Source organism: Equus przewalskii, chromosome 22 (genome assembly GCF_037783145.1).
Source record: "Equus przewalskii isolate Varuska chromosome 22, EquPr2, whole genome shotgun sequence".
Lineage (NCBI taxonomy): Eukaryota > Metazoa > Chordata > Mammalia > Perissodactyla > Equidae > Equus > Equus przewalskii.
In genome coordinates, this window is record NC_091852.1 from 52,980,946 (window position 1) to 53,004,255 (window position 23,310).

Here is a 23,310-nt window from a genome sequence, read left to right on the forward strand (position 1 = left end):
CCTTTCTATTGTTTTTATAGTCTCTGTTTCATTTATTTCTGCCCTAATTTTTATTATTTCCTTCCTTCTACTGACTTTGGGCTTGCTTTGTTCTTCTTTTTCTAGTTCTTTTAGGTATAATGTAAGATTGAGATTTTTCTTCTTTCTTAAGGTAGGCCTGTGTTGCTATAAACTTCCCTCTTAGCACTGCTTTTACTGCATCCCATAAAGTTTGGTATATTGTGTTTACATTTCTATTTGTCTCCAGGTATTTTTCTATTTCTCCTTTGATTTCTTCATTGATCCACTGGTTGTTCAGTAGCATGTTGTTTAGTCACCACATATTTGTGACTTTCCTAGCTTTTTTCTTGCAGTTGATTTCTAGTTTCATAGCATTGTGGTTAGAAAAGATGTGAAATCAATCTTCTTAAAGTTATTAAGGCTTGCTTTGTTTCCCAACATATGGTCTATCTTTGAGAATGTTCCGTGTGCATTTGAGAAGAATGTGTATCCTGCTGGTTTTGGATGGAATGTTCTATATACATCTATTAAGTCCATGTGCTCTAGTGTTTCATTTAAGGTTACTGTTTACTTGTTGACTTTTCTGTCTGGATGATCTATCCACTGACTTAAGTGTCGTGTTAAGGTGCGCCTACTATTATTGAGTTGGTGTCAATTTCTCCCTTTACGTCTGTTAAGAGCTGCTTTATATACTTTGGTGCTCCTGTGTTAGGCACATATATATTCATAAGTGTTATGTCTTCTTAGTGGAATGTCCCTTTTATCATTATATGATGCCCATCTTTGTCTCTTGTTATCTTTTTTGTCTTGAAGTCTGCTTTGTCTGATATAAGTTTGGCTACACCCACTTTCTTTTGCTTGCCATTTGCTTGGAGTATCTTCTTCCATCCCTTCACTCTGAGCCTGTGTTTGTCTTTAGAGCTGAGTTGTGTTTCCTGGAGGCAGCATATCATTGGGTCTTGTTTTTTAATCCATCCAGCTACTCTGTCTTTTGATGGTGAATTCAATCCATTTATATTTAGAGCAATTACTGATACATGAGGGCTTAATACTGCCGTTTTGTCTTTTGTTTTCTGGTTGTTCTATAATTCTATTGTTTCTTTTTTCTTGTATTTCTGTCTGTCATTTCAGTTTGGTGGTTTTCTGTGATGTTTTTCTCAGTTTTCTCTTTATTTATGATTTGTGACTCTGCTCTGATTTTTTGTTTTGTGGTTACTATGAGGTTTATATAAAAGATCTCATAGATGAGATGGTCCTTTGTCTGCTGATAGCCTCTTATCTCTGTTAGTCTATGCAGGTTCAGTCCTTTTCCTCTTCCCCTTCTATGTTTTTGTCATCACACACTATCATTTTTTGTGTGGTAAGTTTGTGACCAAATTGAAGTGGTTATAATTATTTTTGATGCTTTCTTTCCCTTTATCTTTTATGTTATAATTGCTTACTAACCTAGTCTGCTATAGAGCTACAATTTTCTGATTCTATTTATATTCTTGCTCAAAGCTTTGCAAACTTTGCCTTTTTGTTTCAGGTAGGAGGGTTCCTTTCAACATTTCTTGTAAGGCAGGTCTAGTGGCAATGAACTCCCTCAGCTTTTGTTTATCTGGGAAAGATTTTATTCCTCCATCATATTTGAAGGATTTCACTGGATAGAGTATTCTTGGCTGACAGTTTTTGTCTTTCACTATTTTGAATAGATCATTCCACTCTCTCCTAGCCTGTAGGGTTTCTGCTGAGAGAGCTGCTGAAAGCCTAACAGGGGTTCCTTTGCAGGTTATTTTTTTCTCTCTTGCTGCCCTTAATATTTTTCTTTGTCACTGACTTTTGAGTTTCAACATTATATGCCTTGGAGAAGGTCTTTTTGCATTGATGTAATTAGGAGTTCTATTACCTTCATGTACTTGCGTGTCCAATTCCTTCCCAGGTTTGGGAAGTTCTCAGCTATTATTTCTTTAAATAAGCTCTCTGCTCCTTTCTCTCATCTCATCCAGGGATACTTATTATCCTTATGTTAATTTTCCTAATTGAGTCAGATATTTCTCAAAAGAATTTCTTCATTTTTTTAAAATCTTAGTTCTCTCTCCTCCACCTGAATCATTTCTAGGTTTCTATCTTTGAGCTCACTAATTCTTTCCTCCATATCATCTACTCTATTTTTAATGCTTTCTATATTATTTTTCATCTCATTGTGTTCTTCATCTTCAGAATGTCTGGGGTTTTTTTAGAGGTTCAATCTCTTTGATGAAGTACTCCTTCTGTTAATTTTATTCCCACCCTCACTAACCAGTCTTTCCCAGTTTTCTCATTCAGCTTCTTTTTTTCTTGGTGAGGAAGATTGTCCCTGTGCTAACAGCCATTACCAGTCTTCCCCTATTTTGTATATGGGACTCCACCACAGCATGGCTTGATGAGTGATGTGTAGGTCCATGCCCAGGATCCAAACCCACGAACCCCAGGCCACTAAAGTGGAGCGCGTGAACTTAACCACTACACCACCAGGCTGGCCCCTCATTGAGTTTCTTCATGACAGCTATTTTGAACTCTCTGTCAGTTAGATTATAGTCTTCTGTGACTTCAAGTTTGGTTTCTGGAGAGCTGTTATTTTCTTTCTGTTCTGCTGTGTTACTGTAGTTCTTCATGGTGTCTGATGAAAAGATCCTCTGCTGGCACATTTGGGGTAGTAACCACCTTGCTTATTTGGGTATGGCTTTGGTTACTTTGGTTCTGAGCTGCTTCTGGTTGTATCTGAGAGCCTGCACTTTCCACTCTCCAGCCTCTGCCAGAGGCATCACCAGTGTCCTCCTTGTGCCGCTTGTGCCTCTGAGGTTGCCAGTGCCTTGTTGCTTACAATGTTGCTGCAGTCTCAGGCATCGGCAACAGGGTCGCCAGACTGCGAGCACTTCTGCTGCTCCCCAGGTCACCTGGGTCACATGCTCCCCTACAGGCTCTCCATGGGCTTGGATGCTGCCACCCCATGCACCCCATGCACTGCTGCTCCCCAGGTTGTCTCAGGGTGCTGGCTGCACTGCTGCCAGCTGTGCCAGATTCACAGGTGTTGCTATCACTGCTGGGGTCTAGTGACCCAGAGACTTGTTTGCAGCCCCCACTGGTGGTGTAGCTGGTGTCAGGGGTGCCGCCACTTGGGGCTGGGTCACTGGTTCTGAAGGCTCTGGTCACAAGTTCCACCTGCCACTGCTGGTGGGGAGCAGGGCCTAAGCAGGTTGTTGTTATTGGTTACTATACAGCCTCTGTCTCTGACACTAGCCAGTGTGTTTTGAAAACTCAGGCAAGTGTGCCCCACCACAGCCAGGAAAATCTGGGTTTTGTATACCATCCCTGCTGTTGGAAAGACCTGGACACTGCCAAGGGAGAGAAAGCGGGTGCATGTGATGGATCCCCTGGGAGACAGGCAGGGAGAAAGCCACACCTGTTTTTTCTGCCCCTGCTGCGTCTGCTCGCAGTCACACGAGCCTCAGCACCACTGTTTCCACTTTGCTCACAGTCGCATGAGCCATGGCACCCACTGTTTCTGCTCCACTTGCAGTCACGTGAGCCACGGTGCCTGCTGTTTCTGCTCCCACAGCTACTGCTCACAGGAGCGCACATCAGCATGAGGCTTCACACTCTGGATCACTGCTGCTGGGACAGTAGGAGGGGCTGCTCCCTTAGTTCCACTGCCTCCCAGGGTTCAGTCTACCCACCTTCAGATGTACAGATGCATGGATCTCTCACGTATTCCGTGTGTTGTGTAGTAATCTTCTGTTGACCAATGGATGTCCAATTGGTTGCAATTTAGAGGAGAGACACCAAGGGAATAACTCACTCTGCCATGATGCCGACGTCACCCCGTTCTTTCTAATTCTGCATGCGGATATCCAGCTATTGTAAAAACTGTCCTTTCCCTCTACTTACCTTGGGCTTCTGATGAGAAGAGCTGACCATACATGTGTAAGTCTACTTCTGGACTCTAATTCTGTTCCACTGACCTATATGACTACCTTTACGTCAGGGCCACACTGAGTTGATTACTAGAGTTTAAAATGAGTTTTGAAATCAGGTAATATGAAGTCCTCCAACTTTGTTCTTACTTTTCAAACTTTCTGTTGCTATTCTGGGTCCTTCGCAGTGCCACATGGACATCAAAATCAGTTTTTCAATTTCTACCCAAAAACAAAGCTTGCTGGGGAGCCAGCCCTGTGGCCTAGTAGTTAAGTTCACATGCTCTGCTTTGATGGCCCACGGTTTTGCCAGTTCGGATCCTGGGTGCGGACATGGCACCGCTCATCAAGCCATGCTGAGGCAGCTCCCACATAGAGGAACCAGAAGAACCTACAACTAGGATACACAACTATGTGCTGGGAGGCTTTTGGGAGAAGCAAAAAAAAAAAAGACTGGCAACAAATGTTAGCTCAGGTGCCAATCTTAAAAAAAAAAAAAAAAAAAGCTTGCTGTGATTTCAGCTGGGACATAGTAAATCTACATAACAACAGTGTTTTGATCTATGAACATATATATCTCTCCATGTATGTAGGTCCTTCTTTAACTCAGACCACAGATTTGCAGTGGCATCCACCTGTTCAGCTGTGTGGTTCTCTAAGATGTCCTCTGGATGGCACCTATTAGAGTGGAGGATTTGCTGAGCAGGTGAGATGGAAGAAGGTGCAAGAGACAGGTGATGCTGATCTAACCAGTTCAACATGACCTCCCTGGGGGCAGGCTTGCTAGAGAAGGGAGACACTGTGAGAAAATGGGCAGAGGGCACCATGGAGGGCCAAAGAGCAGTGTCAGCTTGTGAGAACACTGAGGGTAGAAAGCAGCAGTGACGGACGGAGAAAGAATGTTGAAGTTCAGGCAGGAAATGGAGCTCTTCCGGGAGAAGAAAGGCCAGTCTCTGACTCTGGGCCTAGACGGGCCAGCACAGTAGAGCTCAGGCCACACCGTTACAGGAAACAAGCTGCCTATGGGCCATCTCCAGCACACTGGGCTCGCTGACGATTCTGGAAGGCAATGTGGAAGACTGATAAGATCCCCAAGACTTTAATAAATGACAAAAAGTGACTGAGGGAGTGACTAGGAGCAGTAAAAGGTGGTAAGTTTAGATGGCCTGAGTCTCAGAAGAGTTATCAAAGGACTCCATCAAGAAAGTAAACAGACAGGGGCCAGCCCCATGGCTGAATGGCTAGGTTCTCACGCTCCGCTTTGGCGGCCCAGGGTTTCACCAGTTCAGATCCTGGGTGCAGACCTAGCACCACTCATTAAGCCATGCTGAGGGGCATCCCACATAACAGAACTAGAAGGACCTGCAACTAGAATATACAACTATGTACCGGGGGCCTTTGGGGAGAAGAAGGAAAAAAAAAGACTGGCAACAAATGTTAGCTCAGGGCCAATCTCCCTCATAAAAAAAATAAAAGTGCTGACGAGGATGTAGGGAAATCAGAGCATTTAAACAGTGCTGGTGGCAGTGTAAATGATGTAGCTGCTGTGGAAAACAGGAGGGTACAAGCTTCCTCAAAAAGCCAGCCCAGAGTTACCATATGACCAGCAATTCCAGTCCCAGGTATAGACCCAAGAGAAATGAAAGCACGTGTTCACACAGAGACTTGCACACGAATGTTCATAGCAGCCAAAAGGTGGAAACAAAGAAAATGTCCACCAGCTGCAGAATGGATTACCTGTAGTAGGCATATCCACATAAGGGAACAGCATTTAGCCATAAAAGGGGAGAAGTGCTTGTTCTCACAACATGGATGAACACTGACAACATTATGCTCAGCAAGAGAAGCCAGACACAAGAGATCCCATTATTCTACTTCTATGAAACGCCTAGAACAGGCAAATGCAGAGAGACAGTACATTAGTGGTTGCCAGGCAGCATGGGAGGGGGAGAAGTGGGGAGTGACTGCCAATAGGTACAGGGTTTCTTTCTGGGGTGATGAAAATATTCTAAAATTAGACAGTGATGATGGTTGCACAACTCTATGAAAGCTAAAAACACCACTGATTTGTATACTTTAAAGGGGTAAATTTTATGATATGTGAATTCCATCTCAATAAAGGTGTTAGAAAAAGAAAAAAAAAAACTTTCTAACCAAAAATGGCAGTTTTGGAAGTAACTGGCTGGCAAGTTCAAACTTTGTTACACACCTTCTGGTCCCAGACTTGGCTGGTCTCAAGAAAGGTGCTGTCTCTGGTTGAACTAAGTCAGAGTGCTTGGTGTGCAGAGACTGCTGGCGAGGCTCAGGGTGTGGGTGTGTGTGTGGGTGTGTGGGGGGGTGTGGAGGGGTGTTTGGAGGTGTTGTGTATGGGTGGGTGGGTGTGAGTGGGGGTATGTATGTGGATGTGTGTGGGTGGGTGGGGGTATGTGTGAGGGGGTGGGGGTGTGTGTGGGGGGTGGGAGGGTGGGGGGAGTGGGGGGGGCAGGGGGTAGGGGGTGCAGGTGGGTATGTGTGTGTAGAGGTGTGTGTGTGTGTGTGTGCAGGCCCAGGGTTGGAGAGCCGCCGTGAGAGCCACATTTCCAACAGAAGCGATCTCTTCCCATCAGAGTGACACACAAGGTCTGGTTACACAGTGCCAGGGCTCTGGACCCACAGGGGAGGAAAGAAGCTTGAAAGTGTCTGCATGGTATTTTTAAGACTGAGAATATGCCTCTTATTTAACATGAAACTAGAAGATTCCAGGTCATGAGAAGAAACACAGAGAGCAAAGTACCCCTTGTGAGCTTCTCTTTGTTTCCTTGGCCTCACTCCCCGTCCCCAGGCATCAGACGCTGGGTACCACAAACACCGTATCTTTCACATCAGCTCTCCTCCTGGCCGGCTGTGCTCACCCAGGAAGAATTCTGCTGGTAGACCCCATACCTTCGGGAGCAGCCAAGCTGGAAACAATCCTGCAATAACTACGGAGCACAAACTCCTCCCTGGACTGTGCCCCTCTTCACAGCAACATGACTTGGGACCCACTCAAAACCTGTAAAATAGACAGCTATTCTTGAGTGTCAACGATTCCAGCAGATTCCTCACAACTTCAGGCTTTCCACCCTCATATTAAAACCAACCAGGAACAGGGAAGGAAGCTCTGATGGGAAGAAATAAACAAGCAAAAATCTTCTGAGTTTAGTCTTGTATTTTCCATTTAAGGATTCCATACATAAATTTTAAATGAGCAAAGAATAAAGCTTCTTACTAAAAGCAGATTCTAGGACCTAATAGCTTAGAGCCCAGTATGTGAGCCCGAAGTTCCACATGGACCATTAAGTACGCAGAGCTCATGTGCATGATGATGACATTGTAATAATGACAATATCAGTAGAACAAATTTTTTTTTTTTAATTCTGGAAGATCAAATATCAATCTGTTAAAAGTGGTTATCTTCCAGAACTGGGATTATAAGCAGCTCTCACTTCCACACCGCATAATGGTTGAACTTTTTCAACCTTCCAGGCCCCTAACATTATATTCTCTAGAGCCCAAAAAGTTCTCAGATTTTAGGAAGTGCTTCTTAGCTCCTAGGAAACTACAGGATGACTTCTTGGGAGGGGAATGTATTGAGTTAACTTCATTTAACACTAATATGCAAAAAGGAATGCCTTCTTCAGGAGGTCCACAGTGTCACACTACCACCTCCTGCAATGCCTTACAAGGTAGAACTCAGAATAAAGGAAGCCCATTTCTATCTGGGTACAATTCATACCCAACTCACTTTCAAAAAGGATTTCAGAAAGGATCTCATCACCAAGCTCACTCCAAGAGGGTTGCACAGTATGTCAGATACATCATAAAACCTCAAAGTGCCTGAAATTATGCTGCTCTTCTCCGTGAAGCTGGTTCCAAGTACAACGTGAAACCCAGGCAGGGGCCAGGCACAGTAGCTGTGAGGGCTGTGGGCTGCCTGGACACGGGGCAGCAGTTGCAGCCACAGCCCATGACCCCTCGTCAGGGAAGCCCAGAGGGAAGGGACACTGAGAGTCCAAGCTTCACCCTCAGGCCTGCTGCAAGCCTGCCGTGCACCCCGACCCTGCAGTGCGCCCCAACCCGGGGGGTGCTACAGGTGTCTGAGACAGCAGAGAGCTCCTCTGTGCCTGGGGACCCAACATGCTACTCTCTCGGAACCAGGGTCCCTCCTCCCTGGGTCGACTGCTGCTGCACTAGTCCTTAGACACTTGTAAAAAGGATACTCAGTGACTTCAGTGGCAGACAACAAAACACAAAAAATACAAAGTTAGAGATAACCATGGGTAATGTTCTAGGTAAATGTAAAGCCAAGTATTCCTGCTGTGACCTGACTGATTGCCCTGGGATAGAGCTGCCTCCGGGAAAGAATGCTGGGAAAGGAAGGTGACTGAAGACAGTAAACCGCAGGGAGGGTTAAAAAGGACGTTCAGACCCTCAAGGGAGCAGTGAGGGGAGCTCTGAGACGAGGCAGAGCCGCAGGGGAGCTCTGAGGGAAGCATTCTAGGACCCCGCAGAAGAACAGGGGTTCAGGCAGCACCAGCACCTACAGGACTAGGCTGGGCTGGGGGCAGTGAGTCCGAGGGAAGGTCTCCTCTGCCTGCTCCCCACAGTTGGGGTGTGGTGTGGAGAGAGCAAAATAGAGACTGAAGAACTCCACAGGAGAACAACGCTCGTAGGATCCATGGTAGAAGAAAGGGTGGCATACATCTCTCAAGGCAGCTTGTCTAACAGAAAGGAGGTGGCAGAAGGGACTCTGTGGCAGGAAATACTTGGGGGTCATGAACAACTGACGGGGATAAAAACTTGAAATGCAAGAAATTGAGTACATACTCAGAAGTTTAGAAACACAAAAACCATTAAAGTGAATACAACACATGAAACTAATGATTCAACTTAAAAAAATTTTTTAATTAAAACAACTAAATGGTTACCCAAAATAAAAAATTCCACAACTAACTAGGATTCAAATCATAGAACAATAAGAAACTCAAAAGCACATTGAAAAAAGGAAAAAAGGGCCCTCCTTCAGCATGAGCTTATGCCCAGGAGGTGAGCCCACAGGGCTGGCGGCACCACACCCTGCAGGGCCCCCACCCCTAGATTTTACCTTAATGAAGTGGCTTCCCAATGTCCTGAACACAAATCAAATACTCTTACGTTCAAACCTCAGCATTTGCTGCCACTTCACTAGGAGCTCCTACCATGGAAACAGAAGGACTGAATCGCTTGCAAGCTGACTGGCTGCCCTCGCTCCTCTCTCTACCGCCCTCCTGTGACTTTAGGTTCTCACTCCATCCAGCACCACACTCCTGTGAGCAGGGTTCCTGATTAATAACGCAGCACAAAACAGAACTCCGTCCCCTTCGAGCCCCCTCTGAGGCTATCATCTATGACCTCACGGTCCCACCTGTCCTCCCTGACCACCCCGGCTTCTTCCTGTGCCCCTTACCCACAGAGCCCACCCCAGACACATTCTTCTCTCAGGACAGCCAGCGCTGTGGACAGCAAGGCCGAAATGCTGAGAGGGCTGTATTATGTGTTAAGGGGTGCTTTGGATTGATGAGATAATGAGTTCGTATAACACCAACCCTCTGTGAACAATAATCTAGGAGATTTGACTTTGGGGAAATGCTATAAAAACAGTAGCATAAAAAGAATGGGCCAAGGAAGACTTGAACTTGAAGATACAAAATCAGATATCCTTAAAAGCTGTGTACGCAACATACTGCATTAAAGAAGAATAAAAATCATGAGAGTTTCTTAAGCAACTAAGCAAATTTTCAAAAGATATAGTTACACAACTGGAAAAAAGAAGAGACTCAAAAAGCAGATGGGATACAGACAATTCTATATAGCAGTAATGTTCTCGGAAAAAATCATCACATCCAATTTCCCACTATTTATGTTAAGATTATTGAAATGATGCTGCACACAGAAAATGTGTATGAAAGGTCAAAACATAAAAGTGACCAACAAATGCAGCTTTTGAACTCAAAGCCAGACATGCCTGCACTTCAGAATGTGACTTTAAAAGTCCTATAATGCATCAAGCTACTGAAAAATTATTTTGGATTGCTTCTCCATTACGCCATAAAAACACCCAGCTAATTTTTAAAATACACATGTTGATAATGCATAAAACTTGACTGCATCCTGATTTTTAAGAAAAACAATAAACAACACTAAAAATGACTTAGGGAACAATGGGAAAAATTTGAATATGGACTTAATATTAAATGACATCAGGAACTACTGCTAATTTAGTTGATATGATGGTAACATGAGTAAGAGATTATCCTTATTTTTAGGTGGTGGTGATAAAAATTAAAGTTTTCGTAGTTGAAGTGTTATGACATTTGGAACATACTTCCAAATAGATCCATTAAAAAACAAACACACAGCTATAAATATACTTTATAGCAAAATGTTAACAACTGTTGAACTCAGATGGTGGATATATGGATAGACATTTTCTATTTCACGTTTCTAACATTCCTCTTAACCAAAAACTAGGAAAAACACATGATAAGGACATTCGTGACCTGTCACTAGATTGAGTTGGTTTTCCAATGACTCTTCAAACAGCTCCTCACGTCCCTTACACATGAAGCAAGCCAGCTCCAAGCGGACGTATGCACCTGGTCTGGGTCCTGGGACCCCCGCACCCCTGCTATTCAAAACTCTACCCACCTTGTAAGAAACAAGGCTTTGTTTTGTCCTGACATAAAAAGCAAACTGCTTAACAAACCTAACGAGCACCATTCTTTCAGGCCCACCTGATTTCAGACTGTACTTCTCCCATCTGCACTTCAGGAGGGTATCTATCCCCAGGAGCTTAGCATCAAGACTGCAAACTGCAGCACTTCACAAACGCAAACACACAGGAAGGACGCTCTGGCCAACAGCAGATGGGAAGCTTTTCTCCTTCAAGGACCAAAAAGCAAAAGAAAACAAGCAATTTCCAACAAGAGGAGAAAAACTGACTTTCAAACAGAAGTTGAAAACCCCACATCAAGAACTCTTAAAATGAAAAGGGAAACACTATAACATGTCAGCAAGGGAAGGACTGGAGGGCAGCAGGGAGCAGGAGGAAAGAGGCGGGAAGGCATTCCGCTCAGCTGTTCAGGAATCACCAAAGCTCGCTCTAAGGCAACACATGAAAACTCCAACTAAGACTGTTTTTGGGAGGGGAATTCCGACAGAACTCAGAATTTTAAAGGAAAAATGCCTTCGGAAACCATTCCACACAACCCCCTTTCACCACGAGGAACTGAGGCCCCGACTGCCCAGTCCCCACCTAACGACCGGTGACTGTGGTCCCAATGCCAACAGCAGAGAATGCAGAGCCCATCCACCCAGCAACAGGATTCGAAAGACCCCGGGAAGCCACCCACAAGCACAAGTCCAAGCCTCCAGGTGGCTCACACCAAGCCAGTGTCACGCCCACATCAAAACGTAGAACTCCCCTCTAGAAAACCCAAGTTAAGCTACTTTCACAAACAGGAAGGGGGAAGATAAGAAAGTAAATATTAAGTGTTAATACGACAGTACAAATGGACCATTTCTTTAATGAAATTGAGTCTCCTCTGTCATTCAAAAAGCATTAAAGCCTGAACTAGACTTTTATAATTTTAGACGATTAGTAAGAAAGTTATGAAAATTATCAAACTACACTAAAATGTTGACCTAAGCAACAGATGACTCTATTACCAGTCAAAAAAATTAGTATTTGTAAGTAATAAAATTAATATATAAAAACTTTAGCTAGGGGCTGGCCCGGTGGCGCAGCAGTTAAGTTCATGCACTGCACTTCAGCAGCCTGGGGTTCGCCGGTTTGGATCCCAGGCGTGGACCCAGATACCACTGCTCAGGCCATGCTGTGGCAGGCGTCCCACATATAAAGTAGAGCAAGATGGGCATAGATGTTAGCTCAGGGCCAGTCTTCCTCAAAAAAATAAACAAACATATAAGTAAATTAAAAAAAGAGTCAGGCTCATTTAAGTCAAGACTAAATTAAAAAAAAAAAAAACTTTAGCTAAAAGATTTCCCCCTTTCTAGGTACAGCACATGAAGAATTCCTCTAAAGGAATTTTTAAGGACATCTATAAGTTTCCCTAAAATATAGGTGCTGGGAACAAGGTAGGTTGTTTTTTAAACAATGCAGATCCTGAAGTTAGGGGAAAGCATGATATTGCTAATTTTGAGGCATATTTCCTTCTACAATAAAGGAATATTATTCACATCATTAAAGCAATAAGCAAAATCAACAGGTGATGACGACAAATGTTGCAAATGCAATGAACTTGTACCTTAAGTGAGGCTAGTGGATGTTCTGGACCAAGTAAACTCCAATGAAAGGAAGCCAGATCTTCATCAGGTAGAATGTGATTTCCTGGAACACAAACATGGACACCATGAAAGCCATCATCATGAGTGACACCAGGGAGAGTGAACATCACTGCACGCATGTTCTGTACCTTACCTTTGTCTGCTTGTCTCAGACTCTGCAACATAACTTCTTCAACCATCTCATGTGATACACCACATAAAACTTCCACACAGAAATTGAGACTATTTCTTCATCTTTTAATACAAAGAAACATGCAACAGGCTGACTTCTTGCAGCCGCCTCAAGTAGAGGATGAATGTCCAGCGTAGTTCCAACAGCATTCAAACTGAGCAAACCACATAAAAACCTAAGCAACTCCCCAGCAAAGTACTGAGGTCAGTGTGATAATACTGGGATGCCAAATACCGACTCTGATACAAGTCCCACTTGTTCACGAGACGAGCATGGTTCACACTGCATTCTGTGAACGAGGTTCGACAGCAAAGACGGAACCTGCGCAGTCATAAAATCTCCCTAAGCCAGGTTAAGTGACACTGACTGCTGCTTGTGACATGGATCAACACCCTCCTCCTGTAATTTCCACCGCCACCCACAAATAGATGTGACAAAGCACAGACTGCAACACCACCAAGGAGTGCCATTCAGCTGTGTGCCGCCAGCAGGGCTGTGTCACAACAAGAACTGTATTCTGCTGAGAATCTACATTTTGGGGGACACTCTCCATTCACTGAAGTGCCTGGATGCCTGATACACTAACATCGTTAGTATATTAGTTATCTCGATGCAATATAAAAGCAGTAATTTCCTAAATTAATCTGTGATTTTTATATCACAATTTAATTACCTCCACATCAAGAGAGCATTCATTCATTAGCTGCTAACAGAAAGCAGAACGATGTGAGATCATCTGCAACACTGCTAACCATAATATTCTAAACACACAAGCACTGAACAGCCGTGATGTCCAGAGGAGCAGAGCTGAGTCCTCCGAGCCCAGGTACCGAGCTCTGCACTGCTCTCCTCTGCTCACGGTTGCACAGAACTTTACTGTCAGGAAGTAGGAAATATGGGGACTTTTTTTGAAGCTTCTGTCTCAAAAAATATTAAGCCAATTCCACCATCAGTAATAGTCTGTTAAAATTTGGGTCAAATGCTTAAATGAATATTCCATCCAACGTTTCTACAACAAAACAACTGAGAAAGCTATATTCTATTATGAAATGGACAAGAAAAACAATCTTTCTCATTTGAAGATACTGAAACTTTTACACAAAATCTAAAATAAAAATGCTCACCCAATTAAGAGTTTATCTGCAACTCGTCTAAATTTTTTGAAGAAATTCCAAACCCTAAATTAATTCATTACTCAATTATTCAAAATGTTACTACTGTTTTTCATTTATTTTAAATTTTACAAAACAATTGGGCTAGAAGAGTACGCACTGGCATTATCTGCCAAGAAATGTATTCAATGTCTCTTAAATAAGATAAACAAATATCCTTCCACATGTCAAATTAGCAAAGACATTCATATTCTAAAAGCATACAATCTTCCTATTCATCTAAAGTCAATTAACATGTCCAAATCATTCTGCATGACATTTAAGTAATTATGAAACTTTTCAGAACGTGCCCATCCCCATAATCACTTTTAATGTCAGAGAAAATATCCTTTTTTATTTTAATTTTGAAAATATGAAAGTATATTTAGAAAATTAGTTTTAATTCTCCAAATCCTCTCACAAGAGTTCCCGAAAAAAACGGACAGAAAACAGCCAACACTGACTTAAAGACACATACTTGAGATTAGATCCAAACAAACAAGACAACCTGTGAAATTGGAATTCTGTCAACTGATTCTTATACAATTTTAAATGCCATCACCAAATAATACATGGAAAATTGTGGCTCCCTCACTATAATTTCTAATTGTGTAAAACTTTTTTGGAATGTTTATAAAAATCTGATAACTAGAAATTTCTAAAAATTACCCACAATATAATTCCCCTCTTAAACACGACTGGATGGGATGCTAACCTCGCCAGAAAACAAACTGTGAGAGTACCATAAGGCCTCACTTAGCTGGAGAACACAGAGCTTTCAAAAAGGGCCTGCGTCCCAAACAGCCCAACTCCGTCCGTGCAGGGCCTGGGTTCTAATCATGAGAGGGCCTCACTCAGAACACGTTTACCCATATTGTAGACACAGTTCTTACAAACTCCCAGCAAAATAGAGCTGGCTACTAAAGCAGCTTGAGAGACAGGAGCACAAGACAAGCACAAGACAGGGGAGCGGAGAGGAGAGATAAGAAAGGAAACAAAAATGAAACACAGACATAAAGTGACAGGTGAATATATCACCTACTGGAAAGTCATTTTTAAGTGAAAGAATTTAATATATAAACCTTAGTTAAAACAAGCTTTCGTCACTTCTGAGTATTTGGCATTAGGAATTCTTCCAAGACTGTTTTTAGATTTTTTTTCTTTTCTGAGGCAGATTAGCCCTGAGCTAACTGCTGCCGATCCTCCTCTTTTTGCTGAGGAAGACTAGCCCTGAGCTAACATCCGTGCCCATCTTCTTCTACTTTATATGTGGGACGCCTACCACAGCATGGCTTGACAAATGGTGCCATGTCTGCACCCGGGATCCGAACCGGCAAACCCTGGGCCAGCGAGAAGTGGAAGGTGCAAACTTAACCGCTGCACCACCAGGCCGGCCCAACAGACATTTATATCTTTACTTAAAATGTAGGCACTGGAAACAAGGAAAATAGTTTATTTTTGTTGTTTTTCTTTTAAAGTAGTGTGTATCGCAAAAGTGAGGGGAAGACGTAGGGGCTGGCCCCGTGGCCGAGTGGTTAAGTTCGCGCGCTCCGCTGCAGGCGGCCCAGTGTTTCGTTGGTTCGAATCCTGGGCGCGGACATGGCACTGCTCATCAAGCCACGCTGGGGCAGCGTCCCACATGCCACAACTAGAAGGACCCACAACGAAGAAGATACAACTATGTGCTGGGGGGCTTTGGGGAGAAAAAGGAAAAATAAAATCTTTAAAAAAAAAAAAAAAAGTGAGGGGAAGACATGACAGGGCTAATTTCACAGCGTAGTCTCCTCTATAATAAACATAATAGATGCCAAAGGTTTAAACATCTAATTTTTATGGTGAGAATGCATTAAGATTTGTGATTTTAAGATGTTATTGCCCCCAAACTTCAAGTGAATTTATTCACAAAATTAGTTTTTTGGCCTGAACAGACCAATGTATTTATGAACAATACATAAATGAACACTTAAGAACAAAAGCACATTATCAGCAACAACAAAAAATAATACCGACTTAGGAACGCCACTGAAAAGGAAGCTGTTCCCTGGTTGTTTTAAACTTAAGACACAATGCAAAGCATCCCAGCACTACAATTTAAAAAGAACAGTATGTTCCCGGTACAGAACTCCCTGTAAATCGAAACCGTTTTCACGGTGCCCACCTACCTAACAGAGCGGCAAAGATGGGGAAGCGGTTTGGGTTCAGGTCCAGCTGCTTGGCCACCTCGTGCATCAGGTACTGGCTCGTGGTGAGACTCTTCCCGTTCCGGCTCAGTTTCAGGGCGTGGGCACTGAAGTAGTAGGGGATGTTGCACAGCGCATAATCAGAGTCATATGCAACCAAGCCGTGGAAGCCGTTTTCTCTGCAGAAACCGATCACTTCTTGATGATGGTCCTCAATGCTCTGCGCAACCTGTGCAAGTGAGAAGAAAGCTCGTCACAGACTGGCTCCGCGGCAGCACGTACTCAACGCGCAGACCCGTCTACACAGATCCTGCATGCTCCAGATACGAAAACAGCCGAGAGAGCCAGACAGGCAAAAGGGCCATCAGGAAGCCTGCAGAACACTGCTCAAACAAGAAAGCCCGCGGGACACCATCTCCCGGCCAGTAGCTATGATCCCACCCAGACTGCAAATTCACTCTCAATTTCCTGTCAAGTGCAAAGATCACCCAACTTAAAAATATATGATGCCAGCTGAACTTTGGGACAGTATTTTTGAAGGAAAAGAGAGAAAAGGGAAAAAAGACTGAAAAGCCAAATGAAGAAGAGTGAAGGAAGAAACAGACAGACGTCAGCCACCCTCAGTGAAGCCAAAGTAATTTCTTCAAGGAGATCAAATGTATCAAATAGGTGAAATAATCATAAAAATTTTCTCTTAATAAAAGCTAAGTAGTATCCATCACCTACGTGTCTACTTTTTATACACCCTGGCGCATTCAGCACAGGGGATAATAATAAAGACGAACACATCTTCCCCCCAAAACAGTGGTCACATGCTCATTGTGTGCAAAGGCCCAGGCCCGGTGGGCGCCCCAGGTTCAGGACCACCCTGGAGACGAGGCCTGCCCAAATCCACTGCCTTCTCAGGGATGACCACAAGCCAAAGCTGCTGCTTCCCGCCCTGCCTCTGCCAACGGTCACCCCATCTACCTCAGGCATCCCTGACTTTGGGGGGGCCAGAGACTCTCTACTGCTAGAAATATACCAGAAGATACCGACACACGTTTCCCTAAAATGAATAAAATCAAAGACAGTCGATTCCTCTCCTGCTGTTTCCCAAATTCATTCGTCCAACGACAATCTGGGACGTTTTGTTTCCACAATGTAAGGCATTTTAGAAAACAGAATTTTAAACTCAAGCAGGTGATTCAACCACCTGGAACTAAGCCTCCACAGAGCCCTAAAGCCGAAACCGCGCGCCCTGCAACGGAAATTCCCAGAACGGCGCTGCCCAATGGTGGCCACGTTCAACTAAAACTAAATTACGCTGGAAACCAAGCTGGCGCGGTCAAGGGTCACCCACGGGAGGTCAGCGCAGGGCTGCTCGCATTTCTCGCTGACTCACAGAGAAGGGGTCTCCAAACTCTGCTGCGAAGTGAACTACAAGGAAAGCTCACTCCGAGGAAAGCAGCCCAGCGAAGGCGCCCTGCCGGGGGCCGGGGCCGGGAGCCGGGGGGGGCGGACCGTGCGGGGGCCGGGCCGCCGCGGGGAGGCCGCGCGCTGAGGGACACACGAAGCCCGGCCCTGTCCGCGCAGGCAAAAGCAAATCCTAACGGAAAACCATTCTCTGCATCCTCCTGATAAACATTTTCATTAAAATATTTTACTTTACAAGAAAGAACACCCAGCGTGTCCATTAACGCTCCGTTCCCTAGACGAGGAGAGCGCCCTCGCGGCCGGCTCCGCGCGCTCCACACACTCCGCGGACCCCGGCCCGCCAGGCCCCGCCCGCCTCAGAGCCCGCACCGAGCAGCACGCATGCGCGCGGGCTCCCCCCCCCCCCCGCCACGGGCGGAGCCCCGGCCCCGGGACTTCCGGAAGGCGGCCGCCGCTCCCGCAACAGACCGGCGCGCGCCGAGCCCCGCCGCCGGCGGCCGCGTTGCAGCCGCTCTTCCGGACACTGCGGCTGCGCGCCGTCCAGCCTGGCCCGTCCGCTCCCCGCTCGGCGGCCGGAGATGACGCGGCTCGTCTTCCCGCGCGCTCTCGGCGGCCTCACCGCCCGACGCCCTCACTGCCCGCCGCGCAGCGGGAGAGAAGGGCCGGCCCCGCGGGTGGCGCGGGCGGCCAGCGGACTCAGGGCAGTGGGGACCGGCGGGCGGGCGGGAGTCAGCGCGGCAGACTCGGTGCCTCAGGGCGGCGGAAGTCAGCGTGGCGGGCACCCGGGCGGGCGGGCGCCGCCTCCAGAGCTGGGAGACGCTCGGCCTCTCTGACCCAGTGACCCCACTCCAGGAAACGGAGCCTAAGAAACCAACGCACCGGGTCAAACGCTGGGAGCAGGAACAGGGTCGGGAGACTCGTGTGGGAAGAGGTAAGCGAACTGTCAGGCGCTGGGGAAGCGACAGAACGGACGGCGTTCTGGAATGCTACCCCCGCCCCTGCGGCCACGTGGCAGCGGGTCTGCGCAGGAGACCGGAAGGGAAAAGGCCAAAGGCAGCACTGCGCCAGGGTGGTGCGATTACGCTTCAAACCCTTGTTAAAAGAAGTCGTCCCATAAAAAGCTCCCGCAGCGCTACCGGCCACGCGCCGCGGCCCGGGGACAGCGCTGCTCCCTGGCCCGCCCGCCCAGACGACGAGGCGCGGCGTCCGCATCCGCCGGCGGTCTGGCCTGGCACCCGGCACCCGGCAAGCACCGAGAGGATGGAAACGCTGGGGCCCGTCGCGGGGGCGCCGGAGAGTCCCGACACCGCCTGGAGAGGGGAATGAGCTCTGGCCGTCCGGCGGACCGCGCTCCTCTGCCTCGGGGCGGAAGGTGGAGCTCCGCAGCCGCCCCTCCCACGCCTCGACCCGCAGAGCGCCGGCTCAGATGCGGTCCACTCACAGCAGAGTGGACGAAGCATTAATTCACCACCACGCTAATTTGCAAATGATTAACACCACCTGACTGCCCGCTAGACGAGCTCCTAGAACGACAGGGAAAGGAACGGCGCCCAGGCGCAGACCTCTGCGCCCCGCCTCTGGCTCGCTTCCTGTCGCGGGCGCCCTGAGGGACGGCCACCCGGAGAACCCAAATGTCCAGGTTCCACTTCTGGCCCGACGCCCAGCCGGCCCAGCTAGGAACGTACAAGTAACGGATCTCGACGATTCCTTCACCTTCTAAGATGCTCGTATGCTTCCCCACTGTTAAAACCCACTCTGCCTTTATCTGAGGAAAAGCAACATGGCATTAATTAAAGCCACAGGGACAGAGACGCGGTCCTTTCCAAGAGGCAAAGGACGGAAGCGTGCAGCAGCCAGCACAGACCCCGTCTGCGGAGGAGGGACGAGCTGACAGTGGGCCCAACACGACCACACACTGTCCAGACCCACAGGATGGGACATCCCATACAGAGAATGAACTTCAGAGTGTGCCAAGGATGTCGGAGTGCCAGGACAGAATGCAGACTGACGGCGTATTGTGCTGTATGATAAAATGTCTGGAACGACCCCACTGAGCGGGCAGGGGAGCTGCCCTACGTAACTCTGGAAAACAGGGTTTGGAGTAGAAGCAGTGCCATCTGAGGACAGACGCTGAACTCTCCTCGGTAATCTGTGTCTCACAAGGGTACAGGGGTGCGGGGGGACAACACTGAACCACGTCACAGGTGTAAGGCTGGAGTAAACCGATGAGCCGGGCATCTCGTCATTGGACGGGGTTACAAATTCACAAAGGGAGGCGGCCAGCCTGACCTGTGGTGCTGAGTTGGCCATAGAGACGTCTGCAAGAATTGGCATGTAGGGGACAACACAGCAGCCACTAGAGGTAAGTGTGCACAGGTAGGTTAGCCTACACACATCCTTCTCCAGCAGTCAGCCAAGGGCCTAGAAGCAACGACACCCCAGGGGCAAGAACTTCCACACCCCAATCTGGCTTCTAAATACTGCTCTCCACTACACAAAACTGGGGCCACTGAGGAAAACGGGGTTGGGGGGGGCCAATCCAAGATGAGCCCACAACAGCTATCTCGTGGCGCCAGCAAGGAAGGCAGTGCTCACAAAAGGCAGGACAAGGCGTGTCAGAGGGACAAGGACGCCCACCTGATGGCCAAAGCTGGAAGAATTTGTGCAACAAAATAATGTACTACTGAGCTATAACCCAACGTACAAAGTGAATACATAAGTCAACACTGATATAAACAAATGATGGGATAAAATAAAGGGGGAAGAGGCAAATCCTCCCCACAGAAGAATTGAAACAATAATGTAAAATCCCTCCCCAATAGGTGGAGTTTGTTCCCACCACATCGCTTGACTAAAAGACCACTTCCAGAGAACCAAACAACAAAGGGGACAGCAGTCACGTCACAGAGCAGACGCCCAGCAGACACCACCATGGGACAGTATGACAAGATGGGCACTGTACCTCTGGGGTGTTCTCCCCAAATCATGAGAACACATCAGAGAGCCCAAATTGGAGGCAAGCCTACAAAATACCTGATCAGGACTCCAAAAGTGTCGAGGTCACCAGAGACAAGCAGAGGCTGAGGAGCTGTCCCAGACCACAGGGGACTAGGGAAACGAGATGCCTTAGGGTGAGCGGGTACCCTGGATTGGGTTCTGGAGCTGAAGAGGACACTGATGAGAAACAGATGAATGAAGCATATAATGCAGTGAATGGTACTGTACCAATGCCAATGTCTTAGTTTTGATAATTGTACCAGCTCAGAGGATGTTAACACACATGGAAGCGAGTGAAGAATATTTGGGAACTTTCTGTACCATCTCTGCAACTTTTCTAAAAACCTAAAATTATTCCAAAGTAAGAAGATTATTTTAAAAATAAAGAATTCAACAGTCGACAAGCCTCCAGCAAAAAGACTATTCTAAGCTACTTCATCAGGCAAATGAAGCACTGACAGGTCCGAACTGCAAAGTCTCCAGGAGCCTGTGACATGAAAAAACAGCTCTCCCCAGACAGTCAGCAGAGGGCAGCAGGAAAGCCCAGCACAGATGGGACTGGGTTAACTATAAACCTAACAATGAATGAAGCAAGCCCAACAACCAAGAACATCTGTGAGAGGCCCAGCAAACAAGTCCTCCAGACTCACGGCCAGGAGCCTGAGAGTCGGAGCGGAGGGCTGGAGCGGGTAACTCCATGCAAGGTTTGGGGGGGACAGGAAGGAGGTCTGGGTTGCATCAAAATAGGACTTGAGAGGCAGTTATTTGATGAAAAATAAAAATTAAATGCCAGAGGTTATGCTTACGGGAAGCGGGTCTGAAAGGGCGTCAGCCGTGGTCCTCCTCTGAGGGTGTCCTGTCTTCTGATTAGAAGGCCTTTGGTCCCTCGGTTCCATTTTTCTAATCTACTCTCACCAACTCCTGGGCCTTCGAGCTCCTGGGTCAGACTAGGCACTGTACAAAGACACTGGTATGTCTAGTTCTTAATTCTAATTTTAGAAGTGAGTAAAAACGATTAAATACAATGTTGGGAAGATTATTTCAATTTGAACTCCCAAAAAGTATAAGGCAAGCTGAAGAACTGAGCCCAGAGACCCACATACTTCCAGGGGATAACAGAAGGGGTGGAGCCTCCCACCCAGAGCAAGCCAGACTTGGAATTACACTTAGCATCCTTAGGAAAACCCCATGCTGGTAAGCAGGGACCACCCACCGCTCAATAAAGGCACCAGGCCTTGACTGACGTTTGCGGTGCTGCCATCACCCCCCGTCAAAATGCAGCTTCCAGTCAGGGGAGTGAGATCCAAGAGTCCTGCATGGGAGCATGGAGCAGGTGACTCTGCTCCTGCCACATGTGTGGGAGCCACATCCAGACCGGGAACCATGAAACACCTCCCCTCAGCTCTCCACCCATCCATCCTCAAGACATGCAGGGGATGCAGTCAGTGTGGAAGAGCTTTGGTAGCTGGCAAAATGTCTCATTTTTGGTCCTAATGAAGTATTTTATACTTAGTTGGGAATAATTTCATGCTACTACATATTGCCACAGAAGCCTAGGTAAATCTTTTTGTCTCAGTAGTTTTAAGTGTCATCATTAAAAAGGCAGATACATCAAAACTCAGTATTTTTACCAAGAATAATGACTAAAAACTTCCCAAACTTGCTTTGCAAGGGTAACTACTAATGCGGAAAGCAGCTATGGGGACAGTCTCGTAAGACAGCCTTCCTTACTCCTAATCGCCAGTGAAGAAGCACCTGTACGGTGAGGTCTGCCTCTAGCATCGCTGCCGACTTTATGCTTTCTGTGTCTCCATTTCTTCTGCAGAAATAATAGTACCCTACCTCACAGGGCAGCTGTGACGCTCCAAGGAGTTGCTACGTACAGCTCTGAACCATTCATAAATCATAAGCGCTGAACACGTGTCAGATACTCTTTAAGTGAGCTATGCGACAAAAGATCTGCTTCTTCATACTTTTCATGTAGGACATGAAACACGATGAGTTGTCATAAATAGATTCTCTGACACAAAGAAAAAAATACTCTATGTGGTTATTCTTTAGAATAATTTTACACCATCTCAGAGAGTAATGTGACACACTGTCCAGCCAGCTGCCAGATTTAAAAGATATGTCAACCTGAGCACAAGGGGATATGAGTCGACCTAAATTCTTGTTTCAAAAAAATCAGGCTTTGACTTTTATCCAGCTGAACTAGTCACTAGGAATTAGGAGGGTAAAACTCACCCAGGCTACTTACTACCTACTCAAGTCCAGCAGAAGAATGAACATAAAAGTCAACTCCAATTTGGTGGAAGATTTTTATTGTCATTGCTTACTTTAAAAGGGCAGTTTAAATGTTACGACACACATTAGCAATGTCTCTGAAAGGAAATCTCTCCCCCTCAGGAAATCTGAACTCAGAGCTGAGTAAGTGTCTTACCTTACGCATCTCGTTTATTCTGTAAGAATTGGCTGTAGTGCTCTTAAAAGCAAAGAAAAATAATTTCTTTTAAAATAAGGGAGTGGCATGTGCCAAGATTCTCAACTTCATTAATCATAAGGGAAATGTAAATCAAAACCACAAATGACATACCATTTCACATCCATTAGGATGGCTATCAAAAAAAAACCAAACAGAAATAAGCTAGGTGTTGGCGAGGATGTGGAGAAATTGGAACCTTTGTACACTGCTGGTGGGAATGGAAAATGGTGCAGCTGCCGTGGACAACAGAGCAGAAGTTCCTCAGAAAGTTAAGCACAGATTTACTATATGACCTAGCAATTCCACTTCCAGGTATATGCCTAAAAGAATTGAAAGCAGGGACTCAAAACAGATATTTGCACCCCCATTTTCATAGCAATATTGCTCACAATAGCCAAAAGGTGGAAGCAACCCAAGTATCCATCAGTGGATGAATGAATAAGTAAAATGTGGTCCATCCATACAATGGAATATTATCCAGCCTTGAAAAGGAAGAAAATTCTGATACATGCTACAACATGGATGAACCTTGAGGACATTATGCTCAGTGAAATAAGCCAGTCACAAAAGGACAAATACTGTGTGATTCCACTCATATGAGGGACCTAGAGGA

At 46.2% G+C, this 23,310-nt stretch overlaps 1 protein-coding gene and 1 long non-coding RNA gene across 10 annotated transcripts in view; one reads left to right on the forward strand and one right to left on the reverse strand.

The window, feature by feature from the left end:
• Positions 1–23,310, reverse strand: part of FAM120A (family with sequence similarity 120 member A) — a 108,744-nt gene that overhangs the window by 74,990 nt on the left and 10,444 nt on the right. For 4 of the 9 annotated variants that reach the window (XR_011531525.1, XM_070590100.1, XM_070590099.1 and 1 more), the window contains exons 2-3: positions 15,785–16,031; positions 12,260–12,342 (exon numbers count right to left, since the gene is read on the reverse strand). Coding sequence is in view for 8 of the 9 variants with exons in the window: in XM_070590100.1 (XP_070446201.1) it covers positions 12,260–12,342; positions 15,785–16,031 (330 nt within the window). In the remaining variant the exon portion in view is untranslated. Of the gene's footprint in view, positions 1–12,259; positions 12,343–15,784; positions 16,032–17,448; positions 17,708–18,097; positions 18,450–23,310 lie in introns of those variants that run through there. The other 5 variants (XM_070590102.1, XM_070590101.1, XM_008538968.2 and 2 more) reach the window with 4 other exon arrangements.
• LOC139078529 (uncharacterized) lies at positions 19,448–22,718 on the forward strand. The gene is made up of 2 exons (XR_011531531.1): positions 19,448–19,580; positions 20,041–22,718. It is a non-coding gene; the product is annotated as an uncharacterized lncRNA (long non-coding RNA).